Source organism: Salminus brasiliensis, chromosome 8, assembly GCF_030463535.1.
Source record: "Salminus brasiliensis chromosome 8, fSalBra1.hap2, whole genome shotgun sequence".
Classification (NCBI taxonomy): domain Eukaryota; kingdom Metazoa; phylum Chordata; class Actinopteri; order Characiformes; family Bryconidae; genus Salminus; species Salminus brasiliensis.
In genome coordinates, this window is record NC_132885.1 from 12,866,076 (window position 1) to 12,885,951 (window position 19,876).

The 19,876-nt window shown below is 43.0% G+C and overlaps 1 protein-coding gene across 6 annotated transcripts in view; it reads left to right on the plus strand.

Moving 5' to 3' along the window:
* pard3bb (par-3 family cell polarity regulator beta b) overlaps positions 1–19,876 on the plus strand; it is a 297,029-nt gene that overhangs the window by 194,086 nt on the left and 83,067 nt on the right. For all 6 annotated transcript variants that reach the window (XM_072685655.1, XM_072685657.1, XM_072685659.1 and 3 more), the window contains one exon: positions 6,383–6,608. In XM_072685655.1, the coding sequence (XP_072541756.1) occupies positions 6,383–6,608 (226 nt within the window). The remainder of the gene's footprint in view (positions 1–6,382; positions 6,609–19,876) is intronic.

Genomic DNA, 19,876 nt, shown 5'->3' on the forward strand with positions numbered 1-19,876 from the left:
GACCAAGAACCAAGCCTTGTGGAACGCCAGGTGAGACACTACAAAGGAGAGGATGTGTCCCTCTGCCATGTAACCTGGTATGAGCGTTCCTGCAGGTACGATGCAAACCATCGCCAAGACTGGTGAGGACAGACAGGAGAATCTTGTGGTCCACTGTGTCAAAAGCTGCAGAGAGGTCGAGGAGAATCAGGACTGATGACAGTTTGGCAGACTTTGCTCCATGGAGCTTCTCTGTAACTGCAAAGAGAGCAGTTTCAGTGGAGTGTGCAGCTTTGAAGCCAGACTGGTTAGATTGTAGATTGTTCTGAGTGAGAAGGGAAAACAGTTGGTTGTAGACGGGGTGTTTGAGGACCTTTGAGAGGAAAGAGAGAAGAGAACGCTTCACAGGGAAACTGCATACCATAAACATACGGAGCAGAGTTGCACGCTAGAGGGCTTTGCTCGCTTCTGCTCATAAATGACTAGTACATGCACATTGGGAACATATAATTGAATCAAGACAATTTTGTCTTTAGCTTCTTGCTTTGGTAACACTTTCACTGATGTCATTCTGTATTGTCACTTACAGTGGGGAGAACAAGTATTTGATACACTGCTGATTTTTCAGGTTTTCCCACTTGCAAAGCATGTAGACGAATGTAATTTTTATCATAGGTACTCTTCAACTGTGAGTGATGGAATCTAAAACAAAAATCCAGAAAAATACATTGTATGATTTTTAAATAATTAATTTCCATTTTATTGTGGGAAATAAGTATTTGATCATCTATCAACCAGTAAGAATTTTGGCTCTCACAGACATGTTACTTCTTCTTTAAGAAGCCCTCCTGTTCTCCACTCATTACCTGTATTAACTGCACCTGTTTGAACTCGTTGCCTGTATAAAAGACACCTGTCCACACACTCAATCTGTCAGACTCCAGCATCTCCACAATGCCCAAGACCAGAGAGCTTTGTAAGGACATCAGGGATAAAATTGTAGACCTGCACAAGGCTGGGATGGGCTACAGGACAATAGGCAAGCAGCTTGGTGAGAAGGCAACAACTGTTGGTGCAATTATTAGAAAATGGAAGAAATGCAAAATAACGGATAATCTCCCTCGGTCTGGGGCACCATGCAAGATCTCACCTCGTGGAGCATCAATGATCTTGAGGAAGGTGAGGAATGAGCCCAGAATTACACGGCAGGACCTGGTCAATGACCTGAATAGAGCTGGGACCACAGTCTCAAAGAAAACAATCAGTAACACACTACGCCATCAAGGATTAAAATCCTGCAGTGCACGCAAGGTGCCCTTCCTCAAGCCAACGCATGTCAAAGCCCGTCTGAAGTTTGCAAATGACCATCTGAATGATCCAGAGGAGGAATGGGAGAAGGTCATGTGGTCTGATGAGACAAAAATAGAACTTTTTGGTTTAAACTCCACTCGTCATGTTTGGAGGAAGAAGAATGATGAGTACAACCCCAAGAACACCATCCCAACCGTGAAGCATGGCGGTGGAAACATCATTCTTTGGGGATGCTTTTCTGCAAAGGGGACAGGACGACTGCACCGTATTGTGGGAAGGATGGATGGGGCCATGTATCGTGAGATTTTGGCCAACAACCTCCTTCCCTCAGTAAGAGCACTGAAGATGGGTCGTGGCTGGGTCTTCCAGCATGATAACGACCCAAAACACACAGCCAGGGCAACTAAAGAGTGGCTCCGTAGGAAACATCTTAAGGTCCTGGAGTGGCCTAGCCAGTCTCCAGACCTGAATCCAATAGAAAATCTTTGGAGGGAGCTTAAAGTCCGTGTGGCCCAGCGACAGCCACGAAACCTGAAGGCTCTGGAGGAGATCTGTATGGAGGAGTGGGCCAAAATCCCTGCTGCAGTGTGTGCAAACCTTGTCAAGAACTACAGGAAACGTCTCATCTCTGTAATTGCAAAAAGTTTCTGTACCAAATATTAAGTTTCTTTTTCTGGTGTATCAAATACTTATTTCCCACAATAAAATGGAAATTAATTATTTAAAAATCATACAATGTATTTTTCTGGATTTTTGTTTTAGATTCCATCACTCACAGTTGAAGAGTACCTATGATAAAAATTACAGTCTTCTACATGCTTTGCAAGTGAAAAATCAGCAGTGTATCAAATACTTGTTCTCCCCACTGTACATGCAAAAACCTTCACCTCCGAAACGGCAACTTTACAAGTCAAGGAAAAAAACCTTAACTTTCAATGGAAGTTGAAGTAAAAATCTTTTAGTCACAGTCATTCTGAAGCATTTTCACTGGTCCATTCGTCATTAAATTGAAAGGACAATGGCCAGCTTCAGATTATACCAGGAAGTGAACAAAGGCAAAGAGGTTTTTGCGGGACAGTGAAGATTGGGTATATATGGGGAAATGATTTCAGGAGACTTGAGAAAATTCAAGGCCTCACTTTTGTCAGCACACTGACATGCCCTGCTGTACTACTCTGAGCGTTTGTCTTGAGCCAGCATGTCTGCTGTTCAGGCAGCCATAGATGGGGGATTATGAGTATGATTGACATGCAGGGACACACTAAGGGAAACAACAGCTCATAACAGAAGACCGTACATGACCTAAAAGCTCTTAATAATCCAGCTTCCATTTAGCCTTAAAAAAAAAATAAGTAAAAGCTTCATCATGTGCCGAACATCAGTATGGATGGCAAATAAAGGAAGAATTAAGGGCAGGATTTAGTTTGCTTTGAAACGGTTTCCATTGGATTCCTTTGAACTCCATGCGGCTCAATTACAGCTTTGATATATCGAAGCGTTCTGACGGCAGGTAATGCTCTCCGAGTGCTGTTGTCAGAGTGCTCGACTTCTCCTTCTTGCTGCTGTTGCGAGAATTATACCCGACAGATTCCTCTCACCCCAACAACACCCCAACCCCCTTTCTATCTCTCCCTGCTTCTTTCTTTCCGCTCCCTTCTTTCTGTTTGTCCCTCTCACTTCGCCGGTGCGTGCGTTTTGCTCGCCGCTCGCTGCGCTGTGTGGTGGATTAATAGGCAGGCTGCGCGCGGATGGGAACAAAAGCGAGTTGGGATGCGTGATGGCGCGCGGCGAGCTCTGAAGCGGCCCTTTGAGGATGCGCTGTGTTTATGAATAATGCCGCCGCTTTTTTGCAGACGTTCCCTCTTCCATGCGGATTTAAGCGGCTGTTCCGCGTTTGTTTATGCCGCGCGTGGGCCGCGGGGAAGCGGATGTTGCCTCCGCCACGGCCTTGGATAGAGCCCCCGTAGAACTGGCTCGCCCTCGAACCCCACAGTGTGCATGTATTTGTGTGTGTGTGTGTGTGTGTGTGTGTGTGTGTGCGTGTGCTAGTACAGGGGCTCAGCGGGGAAGACGTTTTTGGGCTGTTGTGTTTCTGATTTATCTCTTGCATTCAGACAGCAGAAGTGCTGCGCTACTTTAAACCCAGCTATTCCACTCAGACTGCCACCAGCACAACAGGGAGAGAGACAATAGCGATTCATCATTAGCTTGCAGCTCATTCACTTGTATATAAGTCACATGCAAAGAGCTAACAGGGATGGGCACATCTGACTTTGTTAATGTCTGAAGGGGCTGTGTCACTCCAGAGCTTTGAAAGAACGTTGATATATATTTTGGGTGGAAAACAAGTGAGGAATGGCATCATCAATTACAGAATTACTCCAAGGATCAAGGCCCAGTCTTTACACTCCTATCTACTAGCCCATCACATTCACACTTGCATACAGAAGAGGCAGTCTGTACACTCATAGGGTGCACTCAAGTCAATCTCAATTTGTCTGAAATGATATGTACTAATTTTAAGGCTTTCATGAGTATTAAAAAACATTACATTCTAAACTACATGGGCCTAGTTTTTAGACTGGGGTCAGGTGTCCTTTGAGCTCTTAGCTAAAGTGCATTTAGCAATGCTAGTCTACCCCTGCTTGCATTCAGTAAGATCTCCAGAAGCTCCAGTCTGGATTTGTTACAGTTTCTAAAAGCTCAGAATTGAAATGATTCTTAAAATCTTAGGGCTTTAAAGTGTTTTGAACACACGAACACACACACACACACACACACACACACACACACATACACACACACACACACACACACACAAATGATTTGAATACATGCAGTGATGTGTACTTCCGCCGTTTGTTATTAATAGCAGACGACCACTTTTTGCAGTCTCTCATTGGTGTGTTGTGATTACTGGCTTTGCTTTCTGCACATCCTTCAGCAGCACAAGTGCATTAACATATTGAGTGAAGATGTAGTTTCACAGAGAAGATTTATACCACAGTAGCAGTGCTGAACTTGCGGAAGATGCACAGGCGGGGTCATGGCCCACTAACTGAACCAGTCGCAAAGAGTACTGGGCTGTTTAGGAATAAGGCTTTGTTGGTTCTGGAATAGTTTGTTTCCTGAATCACGGAATATCATATATTTGGTCTAAATATTCATCTAACGAACTGGGAAACGTATTTAACAGCCTGGCCGATTTCTTTTAAAAACTCATACAGGTCAAAAGGTGCAAATGTAGGGCTGACCTGTGATCGATGATGTCAACGTTAATATTTTAGGTCAATGTCTTGCGCGTGTGTGTGCGTGTGTGTGCGTGTGTGTGCGTGTGTGTGTGTACTTTAAGTAATTTAGAGCATTTTTATTGGTCTGTTCATCCAGAATTATAATAATAATAATAATCATTTTGTTTGCAGCAAAATCTGACCCAAGGTAATAAAAGCATAGAAGTACCTAAAATTAGCATGAGACAAAAAAGTAGAGAAACTCTTGGTTCAGAATCTGGACTTACGTTGATTGTCTGTCTGTCTGTCTGTCTGTCTGTCTGTCTGTGTCTCTCTCTCTCTCTCTCTCTCTCTCTCTCTCTCTCTCTCTCTCTCTCTCTCTGTGTGTGTGTGTTTTGGTCTTGATGGGATAAAAGCATATCTAATAATTTTTGGCTGGTATTTTAAGCACATTTCCTTGTGTAGAGAATCTCATAAATACTCTAGATTACATTACACTCTGATGACTGGTATGACAACCCACTGCACTGCTGACTGTTACGCTGTTACGAGTTACGCCAAGTTCCCAGTTAAAACCTACTGTTTACACTTTCATATGTAAACCTCTGTTTACTCTTTGTTTCATGCTACATTATATAATGACAGTTTTTGGTGTCAAAATAAATGGAATTTATGCTCAATTTAACTTATGGAGGAAAATGAATCGATAAATTAAGTGACTAATTAATAAAATGGATGAATGAATAGATAAATAGTCGTTAGTGGCAGCCCTATGCAAATGGAACTTGACAATAGGAAGGAGGAATATTGAAAGATGCCTGTGTTGTGTCTATTTAGGGCTGCATGATTCTTAATTAAATGGTACAAATTTACTTAGGTGCTGTATATTGTATTTTGTGGCGACTCATTAGGTACTCATATACATTTGTGGTGTGTCTATGTTGTACTAATATAAAGCCTGATGTGTAGTTTTTAAAGTAGACACTATGAAGTTACTAAAGAGTAGATATGCATCTTAACGGGCCTGTCTGCTTCATTGCCTCGTTCAGAGTGAGGAGGTTAGGTTAGGTAGCCTGGCCCATAAAATACTACTCTCTCCTGTCAGGGCAGTTTTACTGACCGACACTCTGCTAATCATACACCCGCTCCCATCACTGCAGCACTGCCACCTCCTGAAGCTCATAGAGTGAACACTTTGGGAGGCTGTAATTGATCAGCTCACACATTTTCAGCTTTTAGTTGGTTTGCTTGATTAAATTATGGCTCAGCATTATCTTTTGGGCTCTAGGTGATATATCTGGCGTACAGATTTTTACACTGAATGCCCACGTTGTTCCCCATTTCTTTCGCACACTATTTCACTGTTAAGCTTAATAACAGATTGTCAGTGAGCTTTTGAGGTTTTTTTTTTTTTTTTTTTTTTTTTGTAAGTTACTCTTGAAATTATACAGAAAAAAAGATAAACCAAAGGAAAGGGAACAGGCTGAAAGACTCCCAAAAATTCCCTAAAAGGTTCACTGCTTTCCCTTTCTTTTCTGTTCATCCGTGTCCATCAATGAAGTTATCTGATTTTCAACCAATGCTCTGCATCAATGCTGTGCAGCAGGGCTTAACTGCAGGCTGATAGTATTCAAACCTGCTCTGAATTCTGACACCTCTCTCTCACCACTAGACTTAAGGGTTTGAAGCCTTATAAACTGAAGGCTTACTGTACAGTTGTAAATCCTATTTTTATTAGTACTAAATTTAAATATTTAATATTCATCATCTACTCTTCATATATACTATAAATATCACTATATCACTATACATATATAATAATTCATCACCCCCTTCACTCTCTCAATCTCTGTCTGAATTAGAAGAGGGCTCAGAGGTGAGCTCAGGACGGGACACCCCAGCCAGCGGCTCCTCCCGCCAGGGCCTCGGGGAGGGCGACGAGAGCAAGAAGGACAAGAAAAAGAAGGCTAAAGGGAAGAAGAAGGACAAGTTGAAAAGCAAAGGGAAGGACAAGGAGAAGAAGAAAGCGGAGGATCCTGCTGAAGAGCCGGATAAGAAGACAAAGAAGAAGGGATTTGGACTCCTGAGGTAATTCATTTCTCTCTTTTTCTGCTTCTCTCTGTTGTTTTCTGTTTCTCTGTCTCCTGCTTTGTGATTGGCTCAGAGCAGAAGGTTGATGGTGGTTGTTGCGCATCATTGGACATGAATGGGCGATGTGATGAGATGCTGTGTTGTTTTGCTGGCCGTGGTGAGGTCGCTGTGTGATGGAATGTTAGTGGAGTTTGTTTCAGGGCACACAGCGGGGTTGAGCCCACGGCCAGCATTGCTGGGCACAAATTATAGTGAATGGGGCCCTGTGTGTGTGTGTGTGTGTACGTGCTCGCACAGGGCTGACTGCTGTTAAATGGAGCAGTCAGCCCCCGGCTCCATATGGCGTGTGTGTGTGTGTGTGTGTCCGAGTGGCCCTGTCCCTTCCTTATGCCTGCTGCCAGGTCTAATCTGCATCTCACTGGGCACCGGTTCCAACACCTACCCACACGGACATTTGTCCTCCATCCTGATCGCGACACTGTTCCGGAGGAGGGCGGGGCCTCTGACTGCTCTGCTGCAGAGGACAAGCTGCATGATTAATTCAGCGAATCAGAGAGCAGGCGTCCTCCTGGCAGGCTCCGCCTAACGGGCAATTAACTTTTTAATTGTTTTAATTTGGCTGGCTGCTGAGAGAGCTGAGGAGCAGTGCCATACACGGCGCTGCTGCCACAACACACACTGTGCACTGTGGCAGGAAGCTGCAGACTCGAGCAGGAGAAGAAATAAGAGGTAATAAGAGAGTGTGAACTTGGGGACCATTTTCTCCCTAACGCCAAAAGTAGACGATCAGCTAGGATGTGGTTGATGTCCAGAGGTTATTTAGGTATGAGGCTCATGTAGTTAACGAGTAACAGAGGTTAATGTACAGCCGTTAGCATTGTGCAAGCTGTATCTAAGTCATTACAAACGGCTTAAACCATGTCAGGTATGGACTGACTTGTGTGCTTCCTGACACGGTTATGTACTGTTATGAATAGAGAAATAAACAGACGTGCACTAAAGCATTGTGCATATGTAAATTATAGCTTTAAAACATTCAGGTTACTTGAGAGAAAAATTAGGCTCTAGGCTCATTCAGCCTCCAGCATACCTGCTCTACTGTATCTCTACATGTCAGATGCGAGGCTTTGCGAAAAGTTTTCTCAGCTCAGCTCAGCCTGTGTCTTTCTCAAGGTGAACCGTCACTACTCATCAGACAGCATGGGCTATGCTAGACCCTGCGCCTCAGCTAATCCGACTTAGTCTGACTTGGCCTCTCTCTCGTTCTCTCTCTCTCTCTCTCTCTCTCTCTCTCTTTTGCTTGGTCGCTCTCTCGCACTGTCTCTGGTGCCTGCAAAAAGATATCCAGCATGCTCGTTGTGGCTAACTCTTCCATCTCAGCACAATCATTCTGTGCGGCCTGTTGTTCTGAGGAGATAAGCAGTATAAGCAGTCCGGCAGTGCCCTGTCAGTGCTTGACGGGTGAGGGATGTAAAGGTTACTGAAAGAATGAGTTTTTATTGGAGTTGATAATTGCAGTGAGACCGGGAATAGGGATTAGAGGTTTTGGGGGGCGAGAGGGGGGCGGAGGGTTAGGTGAAATGAGGTGTATGTCAGGGAATCCAGCACAAGCTGACGTTGCCTTTACGTAGTCATAACATGGTTAACCCTTTGGCATAGTTAATGTAAGCAGTAACAAATTCATGATATAATTTGATTATTTGTCATTCAGAGATTATGGATCATTCTTTTAGTCTCAGAGGGGAAGTCACACACCAGGAAAAAAGCACAAAGGTGAGAATAGCAAACATGGATAAAAAAAGTGCACAGAATTACACAGAATGATAGAAATGGATAGAAATGAATGAGGGCAAGGAGTCACATATGTTTAATGCAGGGGACATTTATAGCTTATTGAAACAAAGTCAATGTTAAAAGTACAGATTTGAACCTTCAGTCGGTCTGTTTCACACTAACTCAATGAGGTTTGACATGAGTGTGTGATGACTTCAGCATGCAGTTAGCACTATGCTATCGGTTAGCTATAGCTCTGTAAGCTACATTAGCCCCATAGACCACGATACAGTCACTGCCACTTTCTTTCCTGACCCTGGATCTTGCGGCATGAAGGTGACACAAATGTGGAGCCAATTTGCGGTTCCCAACATTCTTAAGCCCGCCCACAGAATGGTTCTGTGGCCCCTGATACAGTTAGTTAACCATACATTACCATCTGGACTCAGAACCCTTGGGCCCTGCAGTGGTAAAGAGGTCATAGTGTCCGGTTTAGTTCACTGTTTTATGTGGTTTTATTTATGTATTTGTCCAATGTTTTTGACTAAGGGTTATTCAAGGTGACAGTGAGGTCCCAAAACCTGAGACCGTTAGTGACTTACAGTTGATATTAGGTTTACCGTTTTAGTGAAAAGTAATTGGTGGTGTGTCCTCCATTTTTATTTAATGGCTATGTGCACTTGTGTTAGTATGGCCTTCACAAGTCTGCGATGAAGCCTATAATGAGTAGATCAGATCCACCTGAGAGTCATTTCAGATTCAAACATCTGACCCTTTTGGAAAAAGTCATGGCCATTGTAACACATTTGCATGAATTTGAATACAAAATTTAGAAATCTAAAACTGTTAAACCTTTCCAGGTTTAAATGTGAATAATACCCCTGCTTTTTAGTGTAGTGTCAGACTTTGAAACCCTACTGTATGTTTGCTGAGGCTCAAATTTATGATTTCAGTCCATAGTAATAAAAATATATAGGACTTGTCCAACAAATAAAGATGCTGCTTGTTTGTATTTATGCTCATTCCACACGAATGACATTTAAGTGGCTCATCAGTGCACAGGTTTATGCAGGTTGCCATTTTCATTATATGTCACTGGCACTGTGGGGGTCCTCTGACTTTATCTCTGACCGTGATCCCATTATTACTGGACAGTATTTGATTAAGGACAGCAAGCGCTGGTTTGCCATTTTTTGAGAAAGTCTGGACGGACACCATATTGCTTGTTTTTGTTCCTCTTTCCTCAGAGCTGACTGGACCCTAACAGACAGGCCAGTCTTAAGGACACATCTCTCCTCATACCGTCCAGCATGTACAATGTGTTTTCCTTTTCCGTGACCAAATCTTCGCATTATTTACCACATTCTAGCAGCCACTGTGAGTCTCTGGCCAATGGCCATGGCTGTATTAGTGGCCAGTGGCAAGAAGCTCTGAGGGTGACCATGCAGCTGCTGGCTGCTGGCCGCATGGATGCCAGGATGATGCCCTGCAGTCTGGTGATAAGCGGATGACAATGGAGAGTAATAAAGGCTGGACTATACTGTACTATACGAAAACCTGCCCAATCCTACACACAAACAGGGACCAAATGTGTCCATTTGGTTTCAATGGATCCTTGACTGGTTAAAAACCATGGCTTGTTTTACAGATGGCTAAGTGGTTAAGAGGTCTGAAAATGGTGCTGATTTAAAGCTACCCAGTGGTGTCTGTGAACAGTAGTGCAGATCCACTTCTGGAGAACAGATGTTTAGTCTGGTTTAAGAGTGTGTGTGTGCATGTGTGCATACAGAGAATCACTCAATTGTTCCTGCCTATAGTTTGGTATAGAGCCCCTCTTACATTGTACCGCTTGTGCATTGTACAATGTACCTTTTACACACACAGTTTGGGCCTAATGGTGGGCTCAGTGTTAGTTGTAGTGGAAAATGAACCCTAATAAAATGGTTTCCAAATGTTGTATTATTCACTAGTGACAAAGCTTCTACTTTGCATTGCTTTCTTCTTGTCTTTTTATTACGAAATATATTATCAGCGTAACAGTTTTAGCAAAACGTCTTTGAAACTTTATTTTCAGAAGTTCTTAGTATTTGATATGCCACTTGTTTGCTTTCACTGGTCACTGTAAAAGATAAAAAGTGAGACTGCCACTGTTCCCACTTCTTTTACAGTCTAACATGTTTCAAGGACCTAGCAAACAAGACCATGGTTACAAAGCACTGTAATGATCAGCAAGAGGATATTATAATGAATAGTGAGTCTGATTCCTGTTAGCGGCTCAGTGGATTGCTAAAAGCCACACATCACTGGAGAACAGCTCCTGCCCCTATCAAATAAATAAATGGCACTCACTGGTCTAACAAGCATAATACTTGATCGGTTGGATTGTATTTATAAACTAAATACAAATGGTTGGGGGGGTGTCTAAAAAGTTCTACACGCAGGAAGGAGTCTCTAACTGCAAAATGGTTAAAGAACTCCTGGACTAAGTATTCTGTACTGAACACAGTACTCATACAGTTATACTGTAAATCTGTATATACTGTATGCTGTTCATTTGACAGTTAATGTTCTCCCGCATGTATGCTGAGCTGCCCCATGGCGTCGCGCTTGTCGTCGTTCGAAAAGATACATTTGAGTGGCGTTATTAGTTATTAGATTTTGGGTAAAGATCACTGTACTCAGTATGGGAGAGTATTTGAATAGTAGTTTTCAGTAATCTGTAGTAGGGCTGGCCGATATAGTAAAAATGTTGTATCACAGTATTTCCAGGCAATTTCACGATACGCAGTATTATTTGTGATATTTTGAAATGCAGGCAAAATGCATCAGTAGCAACATTTAGAAATAACTGCTATTCAAATACTTTTTCTATACTGAGTACAATGATCTGTATTCAGAATCTGCACTAATTACACTCACACATAATGTGCAGTTGATCAGTATTCTTTAAGCACTGACAAAAAATTATCATGATTCTAATCTTCTAATCTGTCGCTACTGATGCAAATTGTCAGTGGTCATGAGGATCTGGTTAAATATTGTGTATTGTAAGAATGTCTTTTGTGATATTTACTGTATCATCCTACCCTGTTTAAGTTGTATGTATAACTGTTATCATTACTATTAAAACCCTAAGGAACCACTCATTTCTAGGTTTAAATGCAAAAACAGAGCAAACCAAAAAACGCCAGTGTGAACTCTGCACTGTATGTGGTGCAAGCATTTGCCAGTGCTGCTTGCATTTGTCATGTGTTTGTGTATGGCGTGTGAGTGGCTTTCTGGGATCTCACCTCTGACATGCTTTTAGTAACGACCACTGCTGTGTGTGTTGTGAGTACTGTGAATGCATGTGTGGCATGCCTTTTTATTAATGTTTGTGACAAACTTGTAACCCTAGAGATGTTTAGCTGCTGAGACAGTACAGAGTCTGGTGTGTGTGTTTGTGTGTGTGGTGTACTGCTGCTCTGCAGAGGGAAGGTATAGCCCCAGGTGGTGGATGAGGCCCATTAGGATGTTTTACATCCTGCAAACAGATGGAGAACTGAAAAGCCTGCCAAATATCTCTCATTCTGCTGTTGAGCTACAGACCCATGAACGCACACACATTCTCACACACACACACACACACACACACACACACACACACACACACTGAACCTATATCTATTTTGGGCACCACTTTTTATGTCTTAATAGATTCTTTAAGGTTCGTAAACGACACTTTTACGTCATACCGCACCATGACAATCGCATGAATTATGGACTGCTTTGACTGTATTGCAAAACACAGTGTTATTACACAGATAGAGATCTGAAGACCACTCCTAAACAGAGTTGGGTCTGTGGCCAAAGCTATAACTCTCTAAACAGAACAGGTCTATGTGAAAAAGAGCAACTTTAAATGCTTCCAGATTATTCCGTATGATATAGCCCTTTATCTCCACTACTCTTTAGTGTATTATCAAAAGTGAAATATTACATAATTACACTTAATCTGGAGCGATTGAGCGTAATTGCTGCTCTTCACTGCCAACTTTTTCTCCCACCGCATTTAAAAGGTGCAAAATACGACTCAGTACCCATTAGAGAAATGTAGTCACGGTTGCCTTGTAAGGCTGTAAATGTAAGCCTTTGACACTGGCCATGTTGGATACGGAGTTGTTTTGAAGTCAACGTGCAGTATTAATGTCGTTTTGTGAACTACGAGGCAAGCGGGAGAGAAGAGGAAAAGATAGCAGGATAGGAAACACGTCATAGAACCGGATATCTGATCTGTAATAGCAGTACACCCCCAGCATGACACGGTTCTATATAGTACTGGAAAAGGGTTCTTTGACTTGTAACCCTTTTGGAGCTGTATGGAAGCATTTAACTGGGCCAAGAATCATTTTATGCGTTCAAATACATCTTTGACTTGAGGTTAATAGGTTCTTTATAGACTCGTTGTTTTTACTAAAGCTACTAACTCTGAAGAACTCCTTCTCTAAGTCTGTAGTCAAATTAGTCTATGCATCCCGTTTCCCAATACAGGGTATGCAAGTGGCAGAAGGACAGACTGAGTGGCAGCGTTAGTGTGAATGCGGTGTGAAAAAACAGCACACTACTCTACTGAGGCAACTTTACTAACAAATGCAATTCTAATGGTGACTAGGTGACCACTTTATAGTAAAGGTGTAGTGTGTGGTTTGGGATACAGCCCTGCTAAACTAAAGCGTCAGGCACAAGAAGTTAAGGAACAGAAACGTGGGCAGATCTGCCTACAGAGACGACGCCACCCGTGATAAGGCGGGCAGATGTGGACACAGCATGACGTTGGTTGGAGCGAGCTGAGAGGGAATGCTAGACTTTGCAGGCTGGAGTGACCTCATGCTAGGAGTAGTAGGTGTAGTGCCCTGGATCTGTCCCTGGTTTATATATATCCCACTTCCCTGTAGAGTTTGTACTGAGTTGTAATCAGTGTGTTACTCTTCAGTATAATGATAAAGTGTAATATCTCTCAGACTCAGATGTGATATCACACCCTCTCACTGCATGTACACACACACACACACACACACACACGTGTGCAGACATGGAAGCACAAACACAAAACACCTCAAATCAAGTATCTTGCCATCACATCGCAACACAATTACCAGTATTCTGGGCCGTGTGTTGTGAGGTGTGATGATTGGAGATGAAGCAGGCAGGTTTAGACCTGAGGGAGTGTGGCAGTTGCTGATGCTTTGGGGCTAAAAAGAAAAATATCAGTGGTGGAGAGGTGCCAGGTAGTGTTGCACAATGTATAGAAAGTTCAGTGCTTTTTCAACACTGCAGTATGGTAAACAATCCAGTGCTCTACAACACTGTACACTGTGCAGTATGTTTTTGTCCCCCATGTTCCAGTACAGTTTCACAGGGACAAATGAATTAAAAACATGGTCCTTGGGCTTTAACTGTGTACACTACATTAGAGAAAAACAATTTGTATTTTTTTTTTAATAGAATAGAAAACAGAATAAAGCGTGGAGTCAAACCTGGGTGTAGAGAATTAGTGAAACAGTACAAAGTACAAAGCAATGTGGTTTTATGTACCCTGTCTAAGAGCTGAAGCACTGTATTAAGATCTACATTTGTAGAACTTAATTGAATTCTGTTGAAGTGCGGTCAGTGTAGCATTAGGAGACTTGCTCATAACCTTAGTTTTGTGTGAAAATCTTTGCCAACTTGCTTGAATTCTGAAAAGCGTGGTCACTTGATACTGAACAGTCTGCTGACGGGGGCAGTGATGTTGCCTGCTACGTTATACCATGCACGCACTACCTGAGGTAGGTCAATTTCATGCAATTCATGCATCATTTATTACAAACCTTCTGGTATTAGACGATCACACTTGTCACATTAAAGAGACTACAGATAACTAGGGTTGCAGAGGTATGTCGGTTAGTTATACCATGCTATGAAAATTGTATGTATTGTATGTAATCATACTGTGTACATTTGCCTACAGTACCAGTATTGGCAAAAACTAAGTTCAACCAATTCAAAATGCAGAAGAATCCCGCCAAATTTACCATTTTTAGAGTTTTAAAAAACAATTGACTGATTAATGGTGAAACTAATCAGCAGATTAATCCATAATAAAATATTAATTAGCTGGAAACAAAAGTTCTACCTTACATGCAGCTTGAGGCGAAAGCTCATTTATTTATTTATGTATTTATACGTAAGAAACACAGTATACAGCTATACAATAAAGAAATACAGTATACAACTATACTATAAAATCTCAATATTTTCTGATACGTTTGTCATACTGTGAAAATCTCATACCGCAACCCTACAGATAACCTACTCTAAAGTACCGTACCTGATACTGCTTGTTTTAAACCTAGCCCCAGGGTAGTTCTCATTTTGGGCTATGTGTGTCTGAGGGCCAGAGAGCCTGGCCTTTAGTGGCTCTGCTAATAGTCTCTAAAAGGATAGTAGAGGTGCAGTCACAGATGGTGCTGCTTACATATTCCCTTTCCGGATCGTTGCCGACAGTGATGGAGCAGCACCCTCACCGTTCTACCGTCCACCCTCCTCTCTCCCCTCTCCCCACCTCCCTCTCATTGTTTAAGCTTTTCCTTCTGTCTGTCCTCTTGTGTTTGCTCTCCTCAGCGCTTTTGATGTGCAGGAGGCAGCTGCAGCATCTGGCTTCCATTATCCAACACCTACTGCACGGACAGCGTGCACAAGAGTGCGGAGAGAGCTTTTAATGTGACACCGGGCTGTCCACACTTCACAGATCGGTGTTGCTTTCAGCTTCTGATCAAAGATCAGCTGCACACACCTTGAACGCAAGCCTTGGCCGCACTGAAGCCGCTCTCAGGTCAGTTTCTTTAGAGTAGGCTCCACCGGCACCGGCGCCTTGCTCACCTTTAAGAGCTCCGATAGTGATCTGGAATGGAGATAAGTTTATTTCCTTTAAAGGTTACGCCCTTCTCAGTCTGGAGCTCTCCATGGTAACAGTTTCACAGGCGGGCCGTGTAGGTGGGCGGCCGACGCCTTTAGATGAAGCCTGGCATACAGTAGCCGGATCCGTGGGCTTTTTCCACTCTGCATCTCCATATGAATCCCTGAAAGCCCCTTCTTTGATGGAAGTTCAATCATCGCTCCTTTGATTCCCACGATACAATGTCCTGATTAAGATTATTCGCTGAATGGGAAATGCCATGAATACGTGATTGCGTCTGCGCGTCTGGCTGCTGAAAGGACAGCGGCTTGATTCGGCCTCCCCTTGCCTCTGCCGGTCTGAATAGCACCTCTGTGCTAAGCCTCTTGTTCCATCTTATTCCACTTTTCATTATCAGCCCATTCCTGCCTTTGATTACATTAACAAGCCGAGATGTGGTGCGGGCTTGCTTAGGCCGGTTTCAGAGCACGAACAATCATCTGGCAGGCGAATCGGGGCTCAGCGAAAGGAGGGTTCTTTTGAATAGGAACCAAAGCCAGGAACACCAGCTTACCTAAGAGCCCCTGTAAACGACACACACAGTCTGTAATTCCATAAAAGGCCAAGTCCAGGGAGTACCATTGGGCTTGTACAGTATATGTATACGTTACAGTATATTTATATGTATCTCATCAGGTTTATGTCATTGTGAAGCTGGAAAAGACATACCTTGACGCTAAGTTCAAGTCTGGAGAGCCTCAGTCTGGCTGGAGCGTTCTGTGTTTACAGGACAGGCTGAGAGGCTTTAAGTGAGTGTAGATCACAATAGCCTACAGGTCACTTGCCTCTCTCGCTCTCTCTCTCTGTTTTTTCGCATCAGCTCTAAGCATGCCTATTCCTCAGCACTCTCTTCAAGGATGCTGAGTCTGTGGTAAACAAAGCATATGTTAATGCCCTCTCACACACAGTGGTGTGGCCAAACCCACTCAGGCAGGCGTCCGGTCCCATCAGAGTGCAAGGGGAAAGCTAGTCTTTATTTGATTAGTTCAGAGTCATTTGGTAGAGGATTCAATCAAAGCGTTCACTCTGAAAACTCTTCTGTTTACAAGCTTCAGCTGTTTCCTTCTCTAATTAACCACAGCTTTATTCAAGCCCAGCTCCATTTATACAGACACACCCCTTGCTGTACAGCAGAACATTTACATTTAACATTACATTTAAGGCATTTAGCAGACGCTCTTATCCAGAGCGACTTACAAGAGTGCTTTGCCATTTACCCAAGAATAACCTCAGCTAGTTTGAATAGACTAATAATTCAAAGATACCTATAAGTTTAGACACTACTAAACACAAGTCAATAAAGTGACTGCTCTGCTATTCGCCCAAGTATTCTCAGAAGAAGAGGGTCTTTGGTCTGCGTTTGAAGACAGCGAGCGACTCTGCCGTTCTGACACTCAGGGGAAGTTCGTTCTACCACTTTGATGCCAGAACAGAAAAAAGCCTGAACACTTGTCTTCCTGAACACTGAGAACACTGAGATCTACTGAGACAGGGTTGTTTTATGTGAGACTTTTTTGTATATTTGAATTGCTGAAGCTTTATCTGTGGGTGTTTCTCAGTGGAGCTGGCCCTATAGTCCTAGAGCTGCCACAGCCATCTGTGACCGGGAGTTCCAGAGAACGTGGCTCTCGCTTCCCGTCAGTGAACATATAAAAATTGTCTGTTGGCATTCTCCTATACACACGTTGAACTGCCAGAAGACATTGTGTCCCAGTACTGAAAGCATTGTGGGAAGAGTGTCTTTACTTTACATTTCTATTGGTCCATTTGTCATGAAGTGTTTAATTCATTCATTTTTATCATTGGCTGACCAATCTGAAGGACACCACACCTACGTTACCCAAATGCAGAAGGCATATTCAGTGTGCTGTGCACACTGTTAAACTTTGCAGTATAACATAATCTATAAATGTGCCTTGGCTGACTGAAAGCTTTGCTTTAGAGTCAGGGACATGTTGCTGCTAGTTATTTAGCTTTTAGCTTTCTAACTAGAAGGCTAGCAGAGGAACGTAATAAGGCCTTAGTGTACGTGTGATCTACTGTGGCTTTCTGTGGTCTCAATACAGCTTTAATTTAATGTAGTACTGCCAAAATGCTGCATGACATGTTGAGGAATTGAACAGTGCTCAGAGTCCTGAAGCGCCTGCGTGCATCAACGCCTGCCTGCATCAGTGCCTGCCTGCATCAGTGCCTGCGTGGTGCCAATGTACGTGCCTCCATTATAAACAAATGGTTTAAATGACATTGTGGGGCTTTGAATTACATTGCAAATGTTTGTTTCAACTGTATAATCTTTCTCTTTCCTCTCCCTGTCCTCCTTATTTCTCTCTCCCTCTTGTCGGGTGCAAAGAGATAGGAAGACTTGCCTGGGTGCTGTCACATGCCTCCACTTCCTGTATCCGTTGTTTCAGACTAAAAGCCCTCTACTGAGCTTTGTAAGCTCACACACAGTTGCCCAGTCCGGTAAAAAACACATTTTAGGTATTTTATTGCGGTGGATTATAAGACGATCTGTCCACCACTTTTCAGGTTTGAAAAGAGAGCAGTGTTTTGGTTTTTTTGGGTTTTTTTTTTTTTTTTTTTTTGAGGCGTGTTGTTGCTGAAGTTCACTCGATCCCTTGCCCCACCAAGGTCTCATCTAACAAACTTCACTATTGCAGTAATGAGACAGCCCTTATGATGGCGGCAGGGATTCCCCTGGGGGGAAACAGCGAGGCCAAGTGCACGAGGGCTGGTTAAAACAGCATTGAAACAGGCGGACATGTAAAAGACAGCTGGCATTTCAATCCAAGTGCTGTTAAATAAGCTTAATCTAAAAAATCCTGTATTGGATTTGGTTTTAAGGTTTTATGATGATGTGTCATCATGACATTGTGTCATCTATGACTTATATCTGTGGGTGTGTCCTTGTGTGTAAATTGTGGTTCTCAGGAGATGCATTCGGTTTTAGCTATCTGAAGAAACAGCAGGAAAGCCTTTACTTAGCCGTTATTTTAGTCTTGTATTATGTATGTGTTTATGGGTGTGTTTGTGTGTGTGTGTGTGTGTGTGTGCAGCCACTCGGTTTCGCTTTACACATTCTAAGCTTGGCTTGAGCACTTACAGAATTAAGCTATTCTTCTCTTAGAAAATGAGAGAGCAGGGCCTCCTTTGGCTTGCCATTGAGGTCTAAAGACCCATCAGTTGCTCTGCTGACAGAGACAGATTTAGCTGCCTGTTGGCCATGTGTTGTCCGTATGTGCTTTACTGAGTGACAGTCCCTCTCTCATACTCTGCGCTAAAATGACTATCCTCTGAAGAAACACAAGTCAGGCTGCCTTTCAGTGAAGAATGAGTTATCGAGGTACCAGAAAACACATACTGTTGAGCTCAGGCCTTGAGCATTGCCACTGACCACCTGTAACTACCACAGTGTAGATAAACTGACCTGTTTACGTGTTCACCTACCAGCTGGAAGATGCAGAAAGAAGAGGTGGTCTCAGGACTAGGTGCCTGGACTAGGTACTTTAGGTTGATTTAGTCATTCATCAATTCATTATACACACGGAAATGACCAAAAGTATTTTAACACTTAATTATTTTTGAGCTTTCGTTCCAAATCTATGGGCTTTAAAAATTTAGTTGTTCACCCTCTACTATTCTGGCAAGACTTCTGGATAGTGGTGTGAGTGCTGATCTTGGGCAATATGGCCTAGCTTTCACTTGGAATTCCAGTTGATCCCAGAGGGGTTGGTTGAGGGTCGTGTCTTAAACAGGTGGGTTCATTTAAACTAACTGGCTCAAACCATCAAAGATATGGTCTTGGACCATGACTCTCCCTCCACCTCTTTACAGTTGGCACTGTGTATTTGGGCAGGTAGCTTTGGTATTGCAGCAGTCGATGTAATGCAGTAGGTAACACTTTCACCTGGGTGTCTGTGGAAAGGACTCCTAATGCTACCAGCATCTGTGATGTGGTTCAGTTATAAGTAGCTGTAAATAAGGGTGTCCTTGAAATTCTAGAAATGTAGTTGGTGAATGGAATCGTTTGAGTATTTCCACTGCTCCACATTCCAGTGCTGGTGTGCTTTGCCCGGGCACAATCCAATTGTGTTGACATAACTGTTAGAAGGTTGGAAATCTGTGTTGCAAGTAAATACCGATGATTTTTTACAAGTGACACACTTAAGCATTCTCTTTCTGTGAGGTTGTATGGCCTACCGCTTTGCAGCCGAGCTGTTAATGCTCAGAAACACTTCCACTTCACAATAACATCACTTACAGTTGACTAGGGCAGCTCTATGACTAGGTCCAATGACTGTGCCACACCTGTTTTATGCACCTTTTGTCAGTGGATGCCACAGCTTTTCATTTAAAGGGATGTCTATAAAGTTTTGGAAACAAACATGCAGATATTAATGATATCGGAACTAACGGACTGCGCTGCTGCGGAAATGCTTCGGAGTCTGCTCTGTTTTCTGTGGTTTTGTACGGATGTGTTACAATCAGGATGGCCAATTAGAGCTCCGTTGTCATG